The sequence below is a fragment of the Pseudoliparis swirei genome, chromosome 9, assembly GCF_029220125.1.
Source record: "Pseudoliparis swirei isolate HS2019 ecotype Mariana Trench chromosome 9, NWPU_hadal_v1, whole genome shotgun sequence".
Taxonomy (NCBI): domain Eukaryota; kingdom Metazoa; phylum Chordata; class Actinopteri; order Perciformes; family Liparidae; genus Pseudoliparis; species Pseudoliparis swirei.
Window position 1 is genome coordinate 9,572,433 of NC_079396.1, and position 22,373 is coordinate 9,594,805.

At 40.1% G+C, this 22,373-nt stretch overlaps 1 protein-coding gene across 2 annotated transcripts in view; it reads right to left on the bottom strand.

Moving 5' to 3' along the window:
* Nucleotides 1-257: 257 nt before the first annotated feature.
* The window catches only part of espn (espin), a 40,292-nt gene continuing 18,176 nt past the window's right edge, over nucleotides 258-22,373 (bottom strand). For both annotated transcript variants that reach the window (XM_056424038.1, XM_056424036.1), the window contains 7 exons: nucleotides 22,117-22,269; nucleotides 19,623-19,857; nucleotides 14,897-15,042; nucleotides 13,778-14,143; nucleotides 5,412-5,491; nucleotides 4,196-4,216; nucleotides 258-2,529 (listed from right to left, as the gene is read on the bottom strand). In XM_056424038.1, coding sequence (XP_056280013.1) covers nucleotides 2,382-2,529; nucleotides 4,196-4,216; nucleotides 5,412-5,491; nucleotides 13,778-14,143; nucleotides 14,897-15,042; nucleotides 19,623-19,857; nucleotides 22,117-22,269 — 1,149 coding nt within the window. In that variant the 3' untranslated portion in view covers nucleotides 258-2,381. The remainder of the gene's footprint in view (nucleotides 2,530-4,195; nucleotides 4,217-5,411; nucleotides 5,492-13,777; nucleotides 14,144-14,896; nucleotides 15,043-19,622; nucleotides 19,858-22,116; nucleotides 22,270-22,373) is intronic.

Genomic DNA, 22,373 nt, shown 5'->3' on the forward strand with positions numbered 1-22,373 from the left:
TTTAGTTATTCCTTATGACACATATGTTGACAATAGTGGTATTTTAGTAGTATTCATTTAATTCCATTTCTGGTAAGTAATCCCCTTACTTTTCAAGCCGTATGTTCCTGATAATGGAGGTAACAAACAGTATGTCAGTTTTTTTAAAGCATAAATATCCTTCTATAATTCAGTCCAATACAATAGCACAAATATAGTCCACACAATTATCTCAGGGGAATCAACCTCAATAACAACATTATGAGCTTCAAGTCACATTTATTTTAGAGCTTTTATTGCACTGTATGATTTTAATGTTTCTGTGTTTCTGAGGTAAACTTCACACTCTGAAGTTGTTTGGTGATTAAAGATTTATTGTCATCATTTAACAGTCTGAAAATATAATTATACATGAAATAGCCAACATTCTATTCAAGCAAGGCTGAGACATGTAATATAATGCAATATGGAAACAATGAAACAACAATCTGAGAGGGTCACTATATACAAAGTTTAAATATAGAAAATCAAATGGCAATGATGTTTACATCATTTTTAATTTCAACATCATATGGCATCCGATGAAAGTGAATTTGAATATTTCCAAATGATTCCCCAACCAGGACCCCGTCTTTCATGACTTGATACCCTACCGCTGAGAAAATGTACATCCAACATAAATGTATTAAGCATAAAGAATATTTTCCATTGTGTGGGAACACTTATGTGTCATGCTCAGCAAGAGACATCCGACACAGATTCATTCTAACATTTCAAATGTTACTCACATACACTCAATAAAGCTTTCCCACATTTCAATATTTAACCCCACATTGATGTGCGAATCCTAGGAATGTTTGAAAACCTGGAACTGGAAGTAACAGTTTAGAAATTATTAATCAAATTAGCTGTATAATTATCAGCCCTTTGTGTCATTTCTGTCATCTAAAAAGAATCTGCCCAAATGTGAATTATATAGTACAATGGATAAGTGTGGTTCATCTTATTATAATTAAATGTATTGAAACTGGACTTTTCACACCTGCAACTGCATATTATGAATACACAGCTGACATTATCTAAGGAAAGGTACATTTTAATGTTACGCCTGTTTCTGGCAGAGAGCAATATGAGAATCTATATTCTGTAAGCAGATCTGCTCATCAAAGATTTATCCTGCAGGTTAGTGGGGCGAAGGCCGGAACAGGACGCAGGACCAACTGAGGTCTTTTCTCTGCCTTTGAAATATTCTGTGTGCAGTTGAGGCATCTGGATGCTGCTCGTCACATGTGCATCTTGTTTTTTTATTTACGAAAGGCCATGTCCAAAAGGAAACCTAGAAGGATTGATCTAACATTGTTTGTCTTCTGTTTTTCACTGAAATGCCAGGGACCTGGGTTCAAATGTGCTTAATAATACATGACAACATGCTCGATACACATAATGCAACACATCCACGCAACAATTCACATTCATGATCACAATAGCTTAACATTTAGGTCACACATAGAAAAATTTAAATTGGTTCATTTTTCCAGTGATATTTTGTAAAATTAAATTTGCACAGCTAGATAATCTTTACATTATTCGAAATATCATATATACCAATATTCCAAATCCACGAAGAAATGACAACACACTTATCTAAAGAAACAGAGTTAGCTTGAGGATTGATAGGATTACAACTCTGGCAGTAAAATTAAATCATTTAGAAAGCGCTTGAAAAAATCCCATGACTAAGAACGTAACATTATAAATACATGATATTGTCTACATAGGGTGCCATAGCTGCTTCAGGGTTCAATAAGCATTTGCTGAGTATGTCCATGCTACCTTCAGATGACACACCTAAAACATAGTTACTTTTCTATTTATTACATGGTGAGGATGGCTAATGGAGGGAAAATAGACATGAAATTACCCATGGCAAAATGCTCACAAGTAGCCCCTTTCAATCTATCACAAACCTCTTTGTTTGTATAACTCTTCTATGGGAAATAGCTGCGATTGATCTAGAGGAAAGGGAGTTTAGATACTACAAATAACCTTAATACAGTAAAGGACACATGTATGTATAGAAAGTGTTTTTAAGTGCGGAGAATCAGCGCAGTTGTAGTTGTTGTTAGCACTAATAGAACAAGAGTTTGTGTCAAGGAGACTGCCAGGGGAGGGTGGTGCGTTATGCCACCCACGCTGAGCCTCAAAGCCGACGTGGACAGCAGCAAATGGTCGACATGGTCCCGTGTTTCTGGAGGTCGAAGACAGTGTGCAGAGGGAACAGGCTCCTCCCCACTGTCCAGTGTGCAGTGCAGGGTGGAGGATCGGGGATGGGGAGGTGTTCAGTGAAGGCCTTGGGGTGGGTGGTGTGTGAGGGTGGGGATTGGAGAGAGAGACGGCCCAGTTCACTGTTTGGCTCCATCCCCTTTCTTCAGAATGAGCTGTCGCTGCCAGGGGGCCAGCTTGGTCTCGTCGTAACCCAGGTTCCGTAGTTGCTCTAGCTCCATCTTCTCCTCCTTCTCTTTCACCTGTTTGGCCTGCCGCTCCACTTGTCTAGATGCATCCATGGAGAAAGGTGGACAAAGGGCGAGCAAAATATTGAATTTAAAGTTGTAATGGACGCTTTAGTGAGGTTTTCTTCAAAAGAGAATTTGTTAATAGGTCTAAACACTATCTCACATTAAATCAGTTTATTTATTACACTATAGATACAAGTAGTACTTGAGTTTACCTCTGTAATGTGCATCTTCGTCATGCATGTCTCTATTATTACACCGCATGGCCAAAAGTGTTTGGACAACACCATCTCATTAAAAAAACTTGTGGCATTAAAATGCTACAGGGATTAACTCCCATTCAGCCACAAGAGCATAGCGTTCAGGCATTGATGTTGAGTGATGGAGTCCGGCTCATAGTTGGTGGTGGGTCAGTGCGCCCTGCTGGTTAGTCTAGATCTTCAAAACCAAACTGGAAACACTATGGACATGCACAGGAGCTCTGTCATGGTGAAACGCTGCATTAAGATGTATTTTCACTGGAACCGGAGGACAAAACTCTCACCATAAAAAAGTATATTGTGCTGGACATATAGGCTACTTTTAGCAATACAGTGGATTCCATACACAGTACAATTGTGTTGGGAAATTCTTCTGTAGCCTACATATAGCTCCAGAAAGCAAATAACAAATAGTAAAAATATGATAACCAGAAGCTAACATATAATATATGTGTAAGCTACACATGACTTTTCATGGCGGGAGTGTTCCAGAAAGCCATAACAGTGAGCCAGCGTGCATCAGGAATGCAGTCATTTTTTTATCTTAGCAATTCGCATTCACCTGTGGTTTCTTGCTCAGAGTTGCCGAAAATATCTGCTGTGACAAATGTGTAAAAGCACTGAGGTCAGCAGAGTGAAGAAAAACTAAAAAAATCGTGAAATTACGTCACTCCTACGTGGGAATAATTAGGAAAACGCTTAATATTGTTGCGGCAGTTGATTGAACCCGTGACACCGAGCCCTAGTAACAGTTAGCTATGCTAAGTTAACTGCCCTCACTAAAACACAGCAATTAACTTTTGGATTCGTCGATTTTGGACAACACAAGTGAGTGTTGTGGTTGTGACTTTAAGCTAGTTTATGGCGTTAGCATGAGCCTAGCTATACATAGGATCGGGCCTCTTAGCTCATCTTTGAGAGAAAATAGATATCACTTTGAGGACTCAGCAATGTAGTTTTATCTTTATTTATTCATACATATTTTAATGTAAGATAACCTGTCCGTCTCATTCCTCAGTAGGGTTAATTTTTTCAGTGAGAAAAGCAGGCCGAACATGAAGAAAAGAGATGTTAGCCGTTTTGTGACTAACGTTAAGATAATGGCACACCGCTTCCTCTGAACTATTCATTGTTTTTATCCCTCTTCAGGTTTTATCATAGGCTTAGCTAGTTCATAATGTTTTGCTGTTAGTATAGATAAGGACATATGTTATGTAGTAAACATATGGCCAAGAGTTGTTTTCGGTGGTTTAACAGTGTGTCAGTTTGATTCATCTATATAATAACCCTGTTTAACTGTAATGTTTTATCCACACAGGCTTTATCACCACTCCATGACATAATCTGACCATTTAAAATGTATTTTCTCTTGTGCAGTTTTAAAAAGTACAGAAACTAGTTCTATAGACACATAATCGTGTAGAACAAATATTTTTTTCTTACCGTTGTTGTTCCTTGTCACATCAGGAGGACATAAGCACAAGAAGAAAAGGTGTGAATATTTTAAACGGCAACAACAAGTTATTAAATGAGTCAAAGCAAGTAAAACAATAAGAAAACAGAACGGATCAATCAACAGTAGGTGGAGATGACTGTAATGGAACACTTATATACGCTATACAATAAATAAGCGATATCTCTCTAAACAGATGTCTAATACAACACTGAAGCATCTTATAGAAGGTTGTTATAGGACACATTTGTCATCTTTTCTCCCAGACATCTCACGTTCTGCTTTCATAATCAAGCCATCTTGAGATAAATGCCATCTCACTGTAGACCAAACCTGCATGCCCCAGTCAAAACACTTTTAGACCACAGTGCTGGTACCCTAGATTTAAAATATCATCCTCATCTAAATAGACACTGGCCACTCATCTTAAGGAAAACAAGGCATGCAATACTGCGAATGAAATGGATCGTGTTGTGGTGTTGTGTAGAAGGACCTCTCACAGTGCAAGATCACACAACACACACATACACTTTCTGTTGTGTCAATGGGTCCATTCTATCAGGAAAAAATGGGACATTATGGAGGTGTAATGTTGCAAGAAATGTTTTCTTGGCACTTAGTCAAACTTAGTACATTGGACACAAAGAGATAAACTTGTTAAGACATTTGTTTATCATAACAGTAGAACACGTATACCTCCATCGAGATACTGTGTTATCCTACACTGTATTCATCATCAAGATTGTCTCAGGCATATACGCTTTACTTCAGCATCATGTACATCCTCCATATCTCAACCTTTAGATGAGAAAATATTGATAAAACTCTGCAGGAACTGTGTGATGCTGTTGCATCAGCACCGAATAAATCTCTGTATCATTTCAAGCCTGTTGTTAAATATACTTCAGACTCAACTCCAGTTAAAAGAGAAACTTCCCCGGTACGGTACATTGGCTCAGTCCACCTCATAAAGTGGCCCTAGACTATGTCAGAAAATAAGAAAAACATTGGTACAAAGACTGGTCAGTTTAGTATGAATCTCCCATTCTTCTCCGAGTTTATCTTTGTGAAGAGATACCCAAACACACTAAAACATTTGAACTCAATGAGCGCAATCTTTCCCTACTGGCACCAGGATATAATGAAAATGGTACAAGATAAGACAAAAAAAACGGACGTGCAGAGCAACACAGCTTCGTTACTCACCTATCTTCGTCCATTTTCTTCTTCATCATGTCTCTTCTCCAGGCCGGCAGCGATGCCAGGCGTGCAGTCTCCTCATCAACCTGTCGAGAACCAGAGGGGTCAGGGGAGAGACGGAGACAGTGAGCAAAGAATTTTTATCTATAACAGTTGAAATTGCTAGAACAACACAAATAACCGAAAACACAATTTAATTTATGTTCAATGCAATAAACCGTTTCCCACAGTTATGTATTGCATCAAACAATTGACATGTGTAAAACAAAGTCATTAAACACTAGATTTTAAATACTTACATCAATTTGCGTTGCAGTAATTTGGCTTTTCCATGGTCTTACTCTGCAAAGTTATTCACTCAATAAACCTGCTCACTTTAACTTGAGTTACCTAGGGTTTCAAGGTGGTTTTAATACTTAAAGAAATTATGTCAAGGGCTTTGAAAACCTTAATCAAAGATGGTATTGATGTGCTTCATGCTTGCAGTCTCGCATAACACCTCTCTACATGCTGGAGAGAGCAGGACAACACCTGCATAGAAAAACTGTAATGAAACGTTAGCTCAATTTATTAGTGCAGCATACACATTCTCAAATGTCAAACCTTTGACAAATGGCTTTTATGGAAGTGTGTATATAGAGCATATAGTGTACTGTGTAAACAGATGTATGAACTCACAACAGCAAATAGAGCACACATACACTCTCTCTCACACACACACACACACACACACACACACAATAGGTTCTCTTCTCCTATTTCTATCAACTCAGATAACGCCTTTTAAATGGACAAGACACTGTTTTCCAGGACATTTTTGCAGATGGCCAATACAAATGGTAACTGGATCTTTTTCTCTGTTTCAGGCTGTAATCGGAGGTGGAGTGGGGAGAGAGAAAGAGGGCAGCAATCTTGGATTTCTCATCTTCACCTGACAAGATAGATTACACGTTTGCATTCCTCTGACATTTCACTTGCCCTGGAAAACATTATCCCATGTAAGATTATATACACAATTAATTTTTAATGATTCCCCCGGGAATTACAGAAGAGGAAAAAAAAACCTCAAAACTAAAATGTGCAGATTTTCTATGAAGAATTGTGATGTGAGATGATAATTAGTGAAATGCTCAATTGTGGGTTGTATTGCTACCGGAGCAACTGTTGATTACTACTCTTCATCGTTGAAGATGTACTTGTGTTTGGTACTTAAAAATGGGTCATAGACACCATTCAATACCAGCTATGTTGTATGATCAGCAGGAAAAGAACATGCACAAATAATTAGTACCGTATGCAGTATTGCAGTGTTGAGTTGGTAGTTTATCAGGGGCTCTTTGAACCTCTAAGCAAAGCAATGTTACTGTTATGTACTGCTCATTTAACTTGTATTTAAATCAGTCACATTAAGATCATTAGTGAATTCATCTGCCCACACAACGGAGGATGTGTTTTAGAGGTAACTACAGCACTGAATGGAGACCAGATGAACATGGAGAAAACATACAAACTGCACAAGATTCAAACCCATCCTGTTAGAAATGAAGTTCTGTAACCTCGCCTATGCCCAAAGGCGTGAAACAGGTTATTAGTTTTTGTGGCAGGTTTATGTCTTTCTTTGTGCCAACAAATTAAATCAGTGTGAGCCAGAAGATGTCGGCAATACATTGCAATAGCCTGGCAAGCATCTATTACGATCAATAATATTGCAATATAAATTGTTGTTGAGTTGTTGGTTCCCTCAGGGAATAAGTTATGAATTCACGTTTATCTGGCTAATGTTAGTAAAAAGGGTTGTTGACGTCGATACTTACAGGTCAGGTAGACGCTTTGTTATTATGATATTTGAGAAAGCATGTGCTTGTAGTTGGTGCCAACTGGCATGTTAAAGGAATAGTTTATCAGCTACTTGTATTTTGTGCTTGTGGATCGCCGTTGGTCTTGATTTGTCATTGCGACTCTGATTCAGTCTCGATGCGGATACAGGTGAGAATGGGATGTCTACGTCACGCCTGAGCAGACCTCCGCTTGAACCAACTATAAACAGTTACACAACCGTGTACACATTTTGTATAGTATAGTTTTAGATTTAATTAAATCTTTTCTTATGGGTTCCTAGACAATGACGTATTTATGAATTCTAAAAAGTTAACAGTTTTTCTTGTGTCATAACTGTGAATGTTCTCCATTGTCTGGACTTAGTGTTGACTTAACAATTGCATATGTGTAAATGCAAATATTTGACCTTGTGCAGAGTGCAAGCTTAGGAGATTAAAAGTGAAACAAACTGTATAACTAATCAAGTATTAAAAATATTGACCCCACACGCTGTGCAATTTACATTCACCAAATCTGAGAAAAATAACTATCCATAAATACAAATCTATGTATATGCCATTAAGTGTACCAGCTGACTGCCTTCCTTTGTGGACTGCCAATTGATGAAGATTCACAGTAACCTCCTTATGGCTCCTGTAAGCCACCGATAGCATGACGGTGGGGGGTGCTAAGAGGGTTATTTCAAGGTAATCTTGATGCAACTGAAGAGACGCTACTGTGGTTCTGCACTGCTGCAAATCTGGCAACCAGGATTACGCAATCCTTGTTAGACAATGGCTCTTTCATTGGCGCATATCAGTGTGATTATTTAAAATTTATTAATTTTAAGGATCTGTATTCAGATAATTGTAATATTATGTTGGCCATGTTTGTTGGTTGAGTAAACCAAACAAGTAGAATGTTTTAGGAAAGAACTACTGAAGTCATGTATTCACAAAAATGTAGAAACTTTATTTCTAACAGGAATGTAGAATATTAAAAGGATCACAAATTTAAATCATGGAAAGCTTGAACAGATCTCTTAACAACACTCAAATTATTACAAAACGAACAGACAATTACAATCCTTGATTTGATGTATAATTTAGTTGATAATAGCTTTGTCAAGTGAATGCTTCGATTTGTTGACAGACTGTTGCATTTCTTTGCGATTTTGAGTTTAATGACTCGTGAAAAAGCTAGGATATGTTTCTCCAAGCCTAGCGTTAATCTTTGTTGTCCATACCGGCACACATTGTAGAAACAAAACCACACAGTCTCAGGTTTAAAGACAACGGCCATTTTTTAACCACAAAGTAACCAGAAACTCTTGCAAACCCACTAAATACCTTGTTTCATTGCCTTTAATCTCAAACAACAAAGATCCCTTAAAATAATGTCATTGGGTTTCCCCCTACTGGCTAAGAAGAATGAGAGTATTAGTTTGATCAAAATGTCAGTGTTTTATTTCTGGTGACTCTGACCATTTACTCTAAGGAGTTCGATTTTCAAGTGAATCCATTGTCTTTCTGAGATAGTGAATCACTAAGTATCCAAAGTGTTCATAAGTTTGACCAGTTATGTCCTTCGTTGCAAATATGTTTTGAACAAACACACTACATTACCTTTATGGCAAATCTTTAGTAGTAGAGTAGTGTGCCACGGCAGTCAATCATATTAGAATAAAAAAAGCTCTCGGTTCAACACAACTCTAAAATAAATGGTTGTCTCAAATGTGTCTTTCTGACATTGCATGCTTTTCTTTTCATCAACTTCAGCAGATACAAAAGTTAAGTAAGTCCAGCTAAGTGGATGCTCTTTGCTTTTCTGCAGTTAAGTCCCTTATGTGACGTGGCCTAGAAGCTAACACACCAGATTAGTTTCCTTTCTAAGCAAACTCCACTTCGCAGGTTAGTTTACCGGATCCTGCTCGTGATGCATTTCCTCTCCGATTGTGCGGCTAAACTGGCCTTTTAGTGAACCATGAGTCCACATATTTGTTAGATATCAAAAAGCTCAGCTTCCTTCTCTTTCCAAAAGGCAAAGCTTCGGTCTATGTATCTGATGATCTCCTCATTGCTGAACTCTTTTAGCTCATAGATCACTTTAATTGAGTCTTCATCATGTTCACCCCTGGGTGAAGGTTTATCAACATCTGGTTCCTTTATGATTTTAACAGTGAGAGGTGGAACGTCTTTCACTGGATCTGGTTCTGGTCTTTCGGTTGTATTCTGCAGATGGTCCTGCGCTGCACTTTTTCCATTAGAAGATGTAACATCAGGTGAAGCTGGTGATGATGGTTTAGAAACATCCGATTGTTGATGAGTAGGTGGTGGAGGAGGTGGAGCATGAGATGGTGGGGGAGGGAGTGAGTCCTGCACAGTGGACATGTCAGGAGACATGGAATGTAGAGAAGCCGTCATCACACCTCCATCATTTGAGTCTCCAAAATACTTGATTTTTATGTCTTCAAAACCATCCGTCCAGTCTCGGTTCCCTGTCTTAATTTCATCCATGACGTCCTTGTGAAACTGCCTTATGACCTTCCATTTATGGCTGCCAAGACGGTCAAACATCTCATAGCACAAGAGGTGGCGGAATTTGCGCTCATCACGAGAAATGTTCATTTCCAACAACTGGAAGTATCCAAGCATGAAGAGGTCAAGGGTTAGGCTTTCATAACTCACAGGTGAGCCGTTGATGTGTGGCAAGAAGTGCTCTGGCCAGTAGATCATCTGGGCACGACTCAACCTGCGGATCTGGCGTGTGGGCACTTGACTCATAATTGTCCTCCAGTGGCCAATCAGATTCCCAACTACCTGCTTCGACTTCATGAAAAGGAGGAGTTTATCGTCTTCGCTCTGCATCTCCCCTCCAATCTGTGCACTAAATTGGTTGTAGTCCTCCCAGCCCACGTCCAAATGACTTCCTCTCTGACCAGTATGTTTAGTCCGGTAAGTTTCAGAGATGGTATACTTCCGCCAGTGTTCAAGGAAGAGGAAGACAATTCTTTCTTTCCTCATTTCAATGCATTCCTGGACATAGCTGAGATCTGTCTGAACCTCCAAGCTTCTTGTTAGTTGACCATTATTTAAAATGGGGTCTGCGAAAATAACCTGGTTAAAGTGTTCAATGTTCGTTGGAGCCAATAGCTCTGAGGACGCATATGTTTTAGGAGCATGAGATGCAATAAGAACGGTCTCTTCAACAAGTGGTAACACGGATTCTTCCACTAACTGTACATCTCCATTGGTATAGGACTGAGCCTTAGCAGAGGAACTTGGGACAGCATCCTCACAAATTGTCTCTGGACGATAACTAGACTGACTTAGCACCGGGAGGGACCTTTTGCGCTTGTACACCCTATTTGCATTATCTGTAGACTGCTCATTCTGAATTTCATAATTGGCCTTGAGGTTCTTCACTGAAACTCCACACTGCTTTATCTCCTTCTCTACATCCTCTCTTGTTGAGAAAGACTGAGATCGTCCAATAACGCCAGTGCCGACAGATCCTAGTTCAGATTGACCTGTGCTCACATTCCTTCCCTCTTCGTGGGAATATCCAGGATGTATTAGATCCAATATGTCGATCTCTTTCCCTCCCAGGGTGGCAACAAGAATTGCCATACTCTTGAGCAGGGTAGAAATCTTGCTGCACCAGGCTGGAAGATCTTCAGCTTGGCCATGTACCTGCTTTGGATTGACTGAGAAGTGCCCTTGATTGAGGGCAGCAGAAACTGGAAGGAGCTGGTGAAGCTGCCGCTCTATTTCTTCCAGCTCCTTCTCAACTTCTGAAACCTTGTGCATAACTTGCAGGTTCTCAATTTGCTTCTCAATAAGGTTGAGGTCATCCTCTGTCATCAGTTCCCCAAATGGGCCCAAAATGGCATTGTGGACAGGGGAGTAGTGCCATTCCTGAGGCTGGTAGTGTCCACTTGCCGCAAACTAAATCGGAGGTCAAAGGAGACCAAAAGAAAAGAACAAAGGGAAGTAGGGGGGATTCCTTCAGCTCAAAGTTCCTGGTGTGAACACACGCTTCAGTTCAAATCCATCTCGACACACATGATTTTCATGGATTAAGTGGTGCAATGGCACTGCCTCATTACAAGCACAGGGCTTTTCATTTTGAGTCAAAGAGAACAGAGAAAGCTTTGTCCTTATATATATATATAGCTGATCTCTCCCATTGTCAGTTTGTAAAGTCTACATATTCTGCTTTGACTACCATCCAGCAGTTACGTTTTTCCTGTGTCTGCGTCCCAACTATGTCGTAACACTGCACTGTAGTACAATGTTGCATCACTGCCGAGTCCTGGCAACAGTGCAACCGATGGATACACTTCAGTCCACACCCAACAGTGATAGGAACCACACTGGGTGTGGTTGGAGGTGCAGCAAAGTTGAAACTGACCACCTGAAGAGGTTAGTGCAACAAGGTTGTTTCTGATTCAGGGACTTGGTATGGAGTTCCGCTTAAACGCATCACAATCTTCCTCTGAAAGAAAACTATATATAGTATATATTATTCTTGTTATTATTACTGGTGGACCTGAAGTGTGAATGGGCTCGGCATCACACCACTGAATCAGCATGTAACCACTTGCAGCCACAACGCTCCATCATCAGGCACCAGCCCACACTGAGAATCCAAAGTGTGCTAATGTTGTGATGGGCATTATAGTCAAGTATTTAGTTCACTGCACCCCAAAGAGTCTATTTGCTAATAATAAAGACTGTAAATATAACAGAAAGGAACATGCATAGAGATGAATCAAGAAACAAAGAAATTTGAAAATGAGTATGTATGGATGACTACATGTAGTAGTACATGTGAGGTCTAATGTTGTTTCATACAATTAGTAATACATTATCGTTTGTATTTTTTACAGGGGAAAATATCATTAAAATACTCTATCTTCAGCTGAGTTTACTATTTTTAGGCCCCACAGCCAGTTAGACTCTAATGACTAAATTCCAATGATGCCTCTGCACAGATTGTTCCTAAAGGACGCATTTCTAGCTGCTGGTTCATTTAGGAGGATGAGATTGCAATTCTTGAGAACAATAACTTTAATAATCAGTCAAATTTGATCATTCAAATCACTTCTTGTATTACAGAGAGGACGAACGAGAGTTCAGACTGCTAAATGTATGAATTAATAATTCATATCTTGTCTAAATACACATTTTAACACACTGCATTGAGACTACTATATATCATTGGGCCTTATTAACCAACCGTTCTTGAAAATAAATGTCTTCCTAAAACCCACGTATACAGTTTTCACAAAGATCCTGACATTCACCAACATTTTCATATTAGGCATTTATTTTGGGTAAAAACACAATCTATGCATACTAAAGAGCACACAGATAAGATGTTGCAAATAATTGGATAAAAAATAGTTTGTTTTTAAATACAATTAAATAATTATAATATATATATATATAATTATATTATCAGATCAAATATTAATAGTTAATCTTTTTCACTACTCCCACACTACTGAATATATACATTTGGCGTTCACTCCTGTAAAAGTATTTTAATTGTTTTACCTCTTGTAGGAGTAGTACTTCATGCTTTATTTTGGTTCCTTATTGACAGTTTTCCAAAAAAGAATGCACATAATAAATAAAAAAGGAAGTAATTTAAGTTTGTTTTGAAAAGGCTATGTATATCATGAGCGGAGATTGACAACTCATTGTACGTGGATACGTTGACCCAACAGGCAAACCTTTTACTACCAGGTTTCTGAAAACAAAAACAAATGTTTCATAGAAAGAAAAAAACATTCCTCTGTTTGGTGTTTATTGCCTGTCTTTTTTTTGCAGAGTGCACAACACATTTCACAACTATGCAATTCATGCCCTTCAATGGATATTGGCATAGTGTTTAGTATGCTAATTAGGTTAAACTGGCACATGCCTTCACTTGACGATGGGATTCATCCGTACACGTAAACAGGTCAAACAATTATTCAGTTTAACATGTCTTGATGTAAACTTTTCTTAGGACTTTTCTTAAGAACAAATTTAAGAGCAAACTTAAGATATTGGTGAATGGGGTCCATTGATTCAAAAGCCAAATAATCATATTGTGAAACAAGTTCATTGTGCTGACTGAAACCTTTGTGAAACACTTAGGCCATTTTATTTGGTCTCAAGGTAAGTGTAAGGCAGCTAAAGGCAATTCAAGTCCCTCTCTGCTTATTATTTGATAGTACAACAAAAACACTCAACAGCAAATATGCTCAATGAAGGTGTAGTCTCAACTGCCATTGGCTGTTTTACCCTGACTAACTGTTTCACTGAAAAGTCAAAAACACTGCAAACCACATGACATGAATGAATCCTAGAATTACATTCATACAACCAAAACCAAAATCACAAAAAGGAACATTCAAATCCAAGCACCAGCTATCCCCTTTGTGTTGTTAATTATTTCCAAACTGATCCATATAATAAAGAGCATTTAAAATTTACCTGACCACAAATGGGATAGCTACACAACTTCTAGATCTTTCCATAGCCATGCACCATCATGCCTACCTTGCGCTTGTGCTCCTCCTCCTCTTGCATCTTGACCTGAAGCTTTCGTACCATCACCTGTCTCTTCCATTCAGGGATCGCTTTTCCCTGTTCGTCATGCGAGGGCACGAGCGCTTCCACATCGGCAAGGCTCATCTTCCGCCCCGACTCAGCTCCGCCACTGTTCCCATTGATAACAGCATTGGAGGACAGCTGCTCGTAGCTCGCAGAGGTCGACATGGTCTTGGCCATTCCAGAACCAGTAGGGCTGGGACTGGGACGAGGGGTGGCGAGTGGTGAGGTGACAGACGTTGCAGCTGGTGGAGGGGATGGCAGCTTGGCTGGTGGGCTAGTTGGGTGGGTCTCTGGTGGGGAGGCAGTGGTTTCCTAGACAAGAAACGACACATGAGCGATGACAAAACTGACAACCATGGGATCATTTTTTTTCCCTCTATTTTTTGTCCTATTATTTACATTCTAAGAAAGAATTAGAGTTTAATGTAGAAGGTTAATGTATCACACAATTCTTCCAGATTTGGACATTATTATTCTAGTTGGCCTTTTCCTACAGTAGCTTAAGTGTAACTCATTCATGTATGACCACGTTTACTCGGACTCATTCAGTATAAATCATGAAACTATTATGTGTATTAAGTTATTAGGACAATGCCATTTCTAAATAGATCAAAGTACAATAGTGTAGTTCCCACGATTGAGTGTATCTATCTGTCTAGTTTAGAGAGCTCTGGTGTCTTTCGCTAACATTGAGTATAGTTTCCAAACTTATCAAACTCGGCAATTAACAAATTTGATTTACATTATAATGAAGGAAGCATTACTAGTGGATTCCCTGGTAGACAGTGATGTAGAGGTGTGTCACAGGCATGTCCCTGAATACCTATTTATCACACCTTTGACGGGTTTGGGATAATCTTGCTTAATTTCTGTGATTTCTTCCGATTAATTTAAGTCAGTGTGTCTTTGCATTGGCACTTGGTTTAAAATGGAGAGACAAAGTGGCATCACATCTACAAGTGATTGATAACTCTGTGGCTGAATTACGATAACGCGCAATTCCATATTTGTCGGTGACTGTGACATAAATGCCTCATCAGTAGTCGTGGAAGGCTGTGGACCTACATTGCTGCCTGTGGGTCCACTGTTGGAAAACACAGTGGTGAAGCCTTTACTGTGAGATGTTGCCTTGAGGTTCCTCCCTGCTTTGATCTCTGCCAGCAGCTCAGAGTTGTCGCCAGTGGGGGACATCATGTTGAAAGATTTTGTGCCTGCAGACAAAAGGATGGAGTAGAAAAGTGAAACCGAGTTGAAAGAAAGATGGGGAGAAAGAAACGGAGAGAGCGAGAGCGAGATACACTGGAGAAGAGGGAGAGAGAAAGAACGGTTGGGTGGCATTTCAGTGTTAAATATTTCATCCGATCAGGCAGGGAACAATGCAGCCCTCGAGCATGTTACACAGTGACGGCAGGTCATTATGGTGTCTGCGGAGCCGGTCTCTCAAGGATAAGCCACCCTTTCGGTTCAGGGTTTGCTCTACATGCGTCTCTGACACACAATTTGGATTTATCAAACGACTTCCCAGCTACCAAACTCCCTAAAATACATGTCCAAGACATTGCATGTGAACCAGTGAGAATTCAACACATTAGGCAACTGTTGCTCATCAGCAGTGAGCGGGGATTAGATGAAGCGAAGCAATTCCACATTGTTTCACTACAGTGAACCCAAAGAGAGGAAGCACACAATCTCTTTTAGTGTCACCTGCTGGACTTTTAACTTTTAAAAAAAGAAGGTTTCCATGAACCATAATCTACTTATAGTGAACAATGCAACAAATTCAGACCGACTTCAAGTGCAACCTCTATTAATACTCTATTGAATACAAAATAATTTAGTTTTCACTGTTTAAGGACAGACGAAAGAAAGAGAGAAAGAAACAAAGGAAATGTAGTTGCTAATCATGTGATGTTAATGTAGCCTAAATATGAGACCACATTTATACAATACATAATGATGTTTTTCCAAAACATCAATATTTCAAAAGGGTAAGCAGTTAACAGTTTCAATATAGTACCACAAATATGGGACAATAACAAAGATATTATTCTGTTTTCACAAAAATTCAAGATGTAATTTCTCTGATCATCGTTGATAATGTAACTTACAGCCAATTATTAGAGGAGCTATACATAATTATATTAAAACATTTTCACTCCGCATATATTGGCCAAAACACCGGAAACCAACAGCTACCTCACCTGTTTTAGTGACTGTAAACCTCCAATGAATTCAATATCCTTAGTCCCTCATTGACCACTCATTTTGTATTAGGGGAATGGAAAAAGTCCTCCCGTAAAAATGTTCCTTGTTGAGGTGACCACAAAGGTCTAGCTGGACACAAAGCCTTGCTAGCCTGCCACCCTCCTCCCTCTCACTCTCCCTCTCCCCCTCTCTCTCTTGGGGAGGAGAGAGCAGTATTCTAGTATTCTCCATCATCACAGTTGGGGGAAATCTAAAGGAATCACCAGTAACCAGAAGTGACGGCCAGGAATTAACACACATGCACACACACACACATGGAGGCATACAGTTAGGTAGGCACACATACACACATACACACAGTCACCCTTCAATCCCCAGCTTGTTAGTCCACCTTATCAGACCAATCACACACACACATTCTTGACAAGCATAGTCTCACATTTACTGGATTACAGGGAAATAAAGAGGCTGCCAGGTGCAATGAGTCTCTTCTCAAACTTATTGACAATTAACTGGATCAGTCACAAATAAAAGTATGTTTTTTAATGTTCTGCAATATAGGCAGCCTACCTTCATCCATTTAACCCGGACAAATCTTCATCGCAGAGCTCCAGCAATATCTGACTATCCCAAATCAAATGGACTTCAAGACAAAAAAGTTACAGTGGCCTGAAGTCGGTGTACATCTGTTTGAATACAGCGTCGTGTATTTTAGCTCAATTCTGTCCGGGCTCAGGGGTGTGGACTCAACAGGTCTGCCAGAGTAAATGTAAAGGAGGGTGGAGCTGTGACAGGTAGGGAACAATTGACAAATAGCCTTTCATGATGGACATCCTGTTACGGTTTCGAACCCGCCACGGGGTTCGAACCCGCCACCTCTGCGTTCTGCGGCTGGAGTTCCTGTGCGCACATCCCACGCCGCCCACCACGCTCACACTCACTCATCTGAGCCTCTTCCTCCTGATGACTGGACGACTGGGCGGCACTGCACACCACCTCCTGCTCATTCAAGATCAGACCCAGAGACCGTCTTCCTCCTGCCCCTCGCCCTGCTCCTCGCCAGATCCTGGCATGCACACCTGGCAAGTACCAGAGGAGGCTTTGACTGTCCCAGTTGCTACCGTGTTGTTTTCTTGTGCTGCTTTTTCTTTGCTTTTTTTCCTTTTTCACCCTTTTTCACTCCAGACCCTGCACTGGACCCTGGCCCCTGATGCCCTCTACTCTTCCTTTGCCCTTATATCTTTATTATCTACTAGAATAACCTGATTAACAACAGCCTGTGAGTTTTATGTATTCAGGTAGATTTATAGATATATAGAGATATACATCTTTTTGCCTTGTTGACATTAAAAAACGCCGTTAGGGGCATTACCTCATTCCCTGCCTTCGGAGTACTGCATTTTGGGTTCAGACACCACTCAGTCCTAACACATCCCAGCACAAAAGGTTTCCTGCTCTGGTTTGGAAAGGTAAGTCAAGCCGCTTCATCTGTAAATAGCTGCACATTAGATAGAGATGTGTCCAGTAATATAAAAAGAAAGATCCTCTCCAGGTTGTTAATCATTAGAAATCAATAGGGAACTTCTAACAATCTACAATATTGCAGCAGCGTTTTCAATCGGCCATCTGGTCTGTTGCCATCGTCAGAGCGTCTGAGCTGTAAATTGATCTTGAGCTCTCCGTGTTGGTGGCTTTTCATTTTATGACCACTTAACTGCCTCTTTATTACCTGATTAATGCTGAAGCATACATCTTGCCATTAGTGAGCACACACTGCTCTCTAGCTGTAAAAAGGTTATTGGTATTCTACCATTAGGCAGCAGGTGGAGCACAAATAGATCAGACAATTGAACATTTGGTGAACAAAGCGTACAGATAAAATACCACAAAAAGGATCCTAAATGGAACAATAAATAGTTTACAGCTGAATTGATGTTGCTGTTTATTACTGGTTTATAAGCAGTAGTGTATATTCCCCTAAGAGCTGCTTTTCAGCTATGATACAAAGCTGAAACCATATTATACTGTAAATGACCTTTATTTAAAATAATGAGCGTCCTCAGATACCGTTTCCATCCCAAACATGCTTCACAACATAATTATTTGTATCTGCACCCTATGTACTGTTTTAATAATTATAAAATGAGGTTATTGGCAAAGATAATTCACAATACACATGATAGTAATTTATTCCATTTGTTGAAATGAGAACATTTTGTCCAGATTTAAAAGCTTAATGATTAAATGAATTACCCCGAACTATCTTTTGCTTTGATGAACTGGATACACAGGTTATATCTTAATATGTATATACAAAACTAAAGGTTATGATGATTGGAAAGTGTGAAGGCCTACGATGAACCCCAAATTTGATGCGCACAAGGAGTGAACCGGTCTAGTTGAAAGACCGGTGGGCAGTCTGTACTTACTCTTCATCAGTCTTTGTGCCTGAGTAGCAGACATACCCCGCCTTCACACAGCAGCATTGAGGACAGGCCTTCACACAGCAGCATTGAGGACAGGCCTTCACACAGCAGCATTGAGACAGGCCTTCACACAGCAGCATTGAGGCCTTCACACAGCAGCATTGAGACAGGCCTTCACACAGCAGCATTGAGGACAGGCCGTGGCAAGGAAAAAAGTGGAAAACCCAAAACAAAAGACAGAGAGGAAACAGGTGGAGATGCAGCAGATGAAAGAAGAAACATGGAAACAGAAATGTGAAGGAACTAATGGGGGAGAGACATGCTGTATTGGCAGAAGAAAAGTGTTGGCTTGCCAATTAAGAAATGTGAGCAGAAAGAGAAAAACAATTAGGCTGCTGATATGTTTTATCTCGTCACTCTTCATGTTACCGCTGTTTGTTGTCTGAACCGGATACCTTTCTCCATTTTTTGCTTCACAGACTTCACTTATGTGAATTCTTTGATAGTGCGATGTGCTTCAACTACTTCCAGGTTTGTTGTGATATAATGAATTACTTATTTTTGTATTGTGGTTGATAACTGATCAGTTAAATCTATCTGAGGCATTCACGTGATACATTCTGTTAGTACATTATTTGATCTTAAGCATTTAACAGGGCTGAGACATTTTATTAGGCATCATCAAATTTGACAACTTTTAAATTTTTAACGCTTGTTATCTGGACTTAAATTGCGTATTTTGGCGAAAGACGGACACATTAACCACACAGTGAGGACTAGAACAGCAGGTCTGACAGCTGCATCCAGGGGAGCAAAGTCACTTAAGGAAATGGATGAACACTAAACCAGTTCTCAGGGTAATGGTAGCCCGACATCATTAATATATAATTCTTTATTTCGGATGCTTGGGTCAGACTCAAATAATTGTTACCCAGTCAGATAACAATTATTTCAGTGTGATCAAAGCAAAAAGCTGCTTTCTATAAATAATTGTACGATAATGTGAAGAAGCATACATTTTGCTAGAAAATACATCCATTGCCTTTTAATTTTTTTTAAACTTTAAACAAATGTTTAGTGCTAGGGGACAAAAGTAGGAGATGAAGGGAGATTGTTTTTTTAAATTGAAAGGATGGAGAAAGAGGGGAAAAAGCACTCACTTCCTGATGAGGAGGATAGACGTCGCTGGTTGGAGTAGGTGCCACTGGCAGAGTAATTCTGGGTGGTTGTCTCCGGGGGCAATGGAGGAGGCGGAGGTGGTGTCTGGTTCTGATTGCTTTCAGAAAGAGGAGGCAGAGGTGGAGGAGGTGGTGGGGGCATTGGAAAGTCCTCTGTGGTGCCATTCTCTGAGCTATGGGCGGGGCTGTTGGTAGGCTCCTCCAATGACGCAGAGCCCTGATGGGAGAAGAGGGAGGGATTAGTCATATATTTCTCCCATCAACTTTTTCCAGGAAGCCACATTGTTATATTACTCAGTAAACCAATATTTGATCAGTGATAACAGGGATGTGACGGGTGTCCCACTAAAATTTAAACACTACTTGATCAATGATAATTAAAATCCCAAATCTTTTTTTGCCTTCGGAAATGTTGTGCTATTTGCATTCCATATGCCAGCTGTTATATTCCTAAAAAACGTGAAGTAATGGAAAATATAAAATATAATAAAAATACAAGGCGTAAATAAAATACCTTTTTTCAAATCCATGAAAAATAAACCACAATATATTTTTTAATTAAACACAAACTGGTGACAGTGGATGTGCTTGTCGTGGCATGTCACATGAAACTCCCGCCGGGCTGAACAGGCATTCAATTCTTTCATGGACTGTCGAGAGTGACAGATGCATGCAGCCCTCTTAGATGTGTCCTCCCTCTGTTTCCTGCCATCTTTAATCAATTCATGAAGACATAACACCCTGTTGCTAATATGACTTAATCTCAAGGGGAAACTGAGAGAAAACAGTGGGGAGAAGCCATCTGTCACTGCAAGTGATGGTGCTTGAACCCCCCCTCCCCCTCCCCCCAGCACGCTTGGTCTGACACGCTCTGAAAGCGTGCCATAACTCTGCTGGGGGCAAGTTAATGGACCGTGACATTTAACTCGACCCCTCCTCCTCCTCCTCCTCTCCCTCCTTAGTTCTTGGGACACGTGCTCATCATTGTTGGCCCCTTTACTTTTCAAACCCCCCAGAGAGTTGGGGGGGAGGGCGTAGTCCAGATGGGTCGTGGCGGCACGTGCCGCTACTCGCGTTGATTAGCCAGCCCATCTGCTAGGGGGCCTCTGAGACCAGCAGAGGCCCCACTGAGACCTTAATTGGCTCAATGCGGATTGTAGTCCGTATCATCCAGCGTTCCCCCACTACTGACACCCTTGAGATTATAAGAACACCTCTCCAGGGACATTGATGAGAGTCTAACAGGCTCTATTCATTCAGCCGCCTGTGCAGGTATGCGGCAGCAAGCAGATGCTTTATCACTTCCACTAGCCCTAAAGAAGCCTTGTCAAAATGTTTACTTCATAATTATATCGCATTTCCAAATAGATTTGACACGGTGCCTTAATCACAGCATTTGTGTTGATCAGGAAATCAATACGAACATTTGAACGTTTCCCTCAAAACCTAAAGGATTACATTTATATTTTTGTATTTGAATGTGATCTCGCAGGCTGTTGTTTGGAGGTTAACACATTTCTGTCACTATAACAACCACATCCATAAAACATTCTTGGCCGTAGAAAAAAAATGTCAGTTCAAAAACGTGATTCATTGGTATTAATGGCTGTCATTGATGTGTGGTTGTTCTGAGTGTGTTCCTTTGTAGGTTCCTGTTTACACAACAGGGTGGAGATATGCGAGGTAATGGAAATGAGGGAGACGTTTGCATCAGGTGGCAAACAAAAGCTCAGGCAGACACAAGACTATATAATATGCTAAGTTGCATACTGCACAGGCAAATAGGTCATAATGGAAACATAATGCCAACACACCATCACCCAACTAAACCTCAGCCCTAATAGGACCGTATAAGCACCCCACAGCACCAACAGTACAACCAGGGCAACGTACATGAGCCTTTTACCAACCCTCCACCAGAATGCATTAGACTAACAGCCAACATACTGTTGTTTTCAATACTGCAAAATACAAACATGGCAGTATGTTATAATCTATCTTAACATTGAATTGTTTTAAAAGTCACTTTGTAATATTAAACATTGTGTGAAATGAGCTGCTTCCCAGATGAACACAGCTGCACCATAAAGGGCGAGACACATTAAGCATGTGAGGTAACTCGTGATGCCACTTTTAAAGAACGGTGGCATTTTCCTTTCAGTCATCGGGTCAGCACTGATTGTGCTGAGAAATATGATAGATCCATACACTTGATTTGAAATAATTGATTTGTTGAAAGATTTTGTTGTTGTGTGAAGTTGTTTAAAGAATCAGAATTGTATTTATTGCCAAGTAGGTTTTCACCTACCTGGAATTTGTTCTGGTGTATGGGTGCATACAGTGAACATAAAACATAAAAATATACAAACACAATAAGTACTACTAAAAATACAAAAATGCAAAAAGTGCATGTGCAATGATTAGTGTGCAAAGCATTGAACATATTGATGTCACAAACAGCAGAGACGTGGCTCACCTCCTCGTTGGGCGCCATGCTTCCTTGGGGCTCGACTGAGTCGCTGCCTAGGGCCTTGTAGTAGTCCCCAGTGCTGGGCTGCTTGCTGAAGCTCCTTGACCTCCTGTTTGAATCGGCACGCCTCAGCTTGTCGTGGTTTTCTCCAACAGTCAGCTGATTAAAAGAATGTGAAACATGTGCAGCTTTAAATAACTGTGATAGTTGCCAACATTAGTATTTAAATGACACAGGAACAGAAACATTGGCTTTTTAGAAAT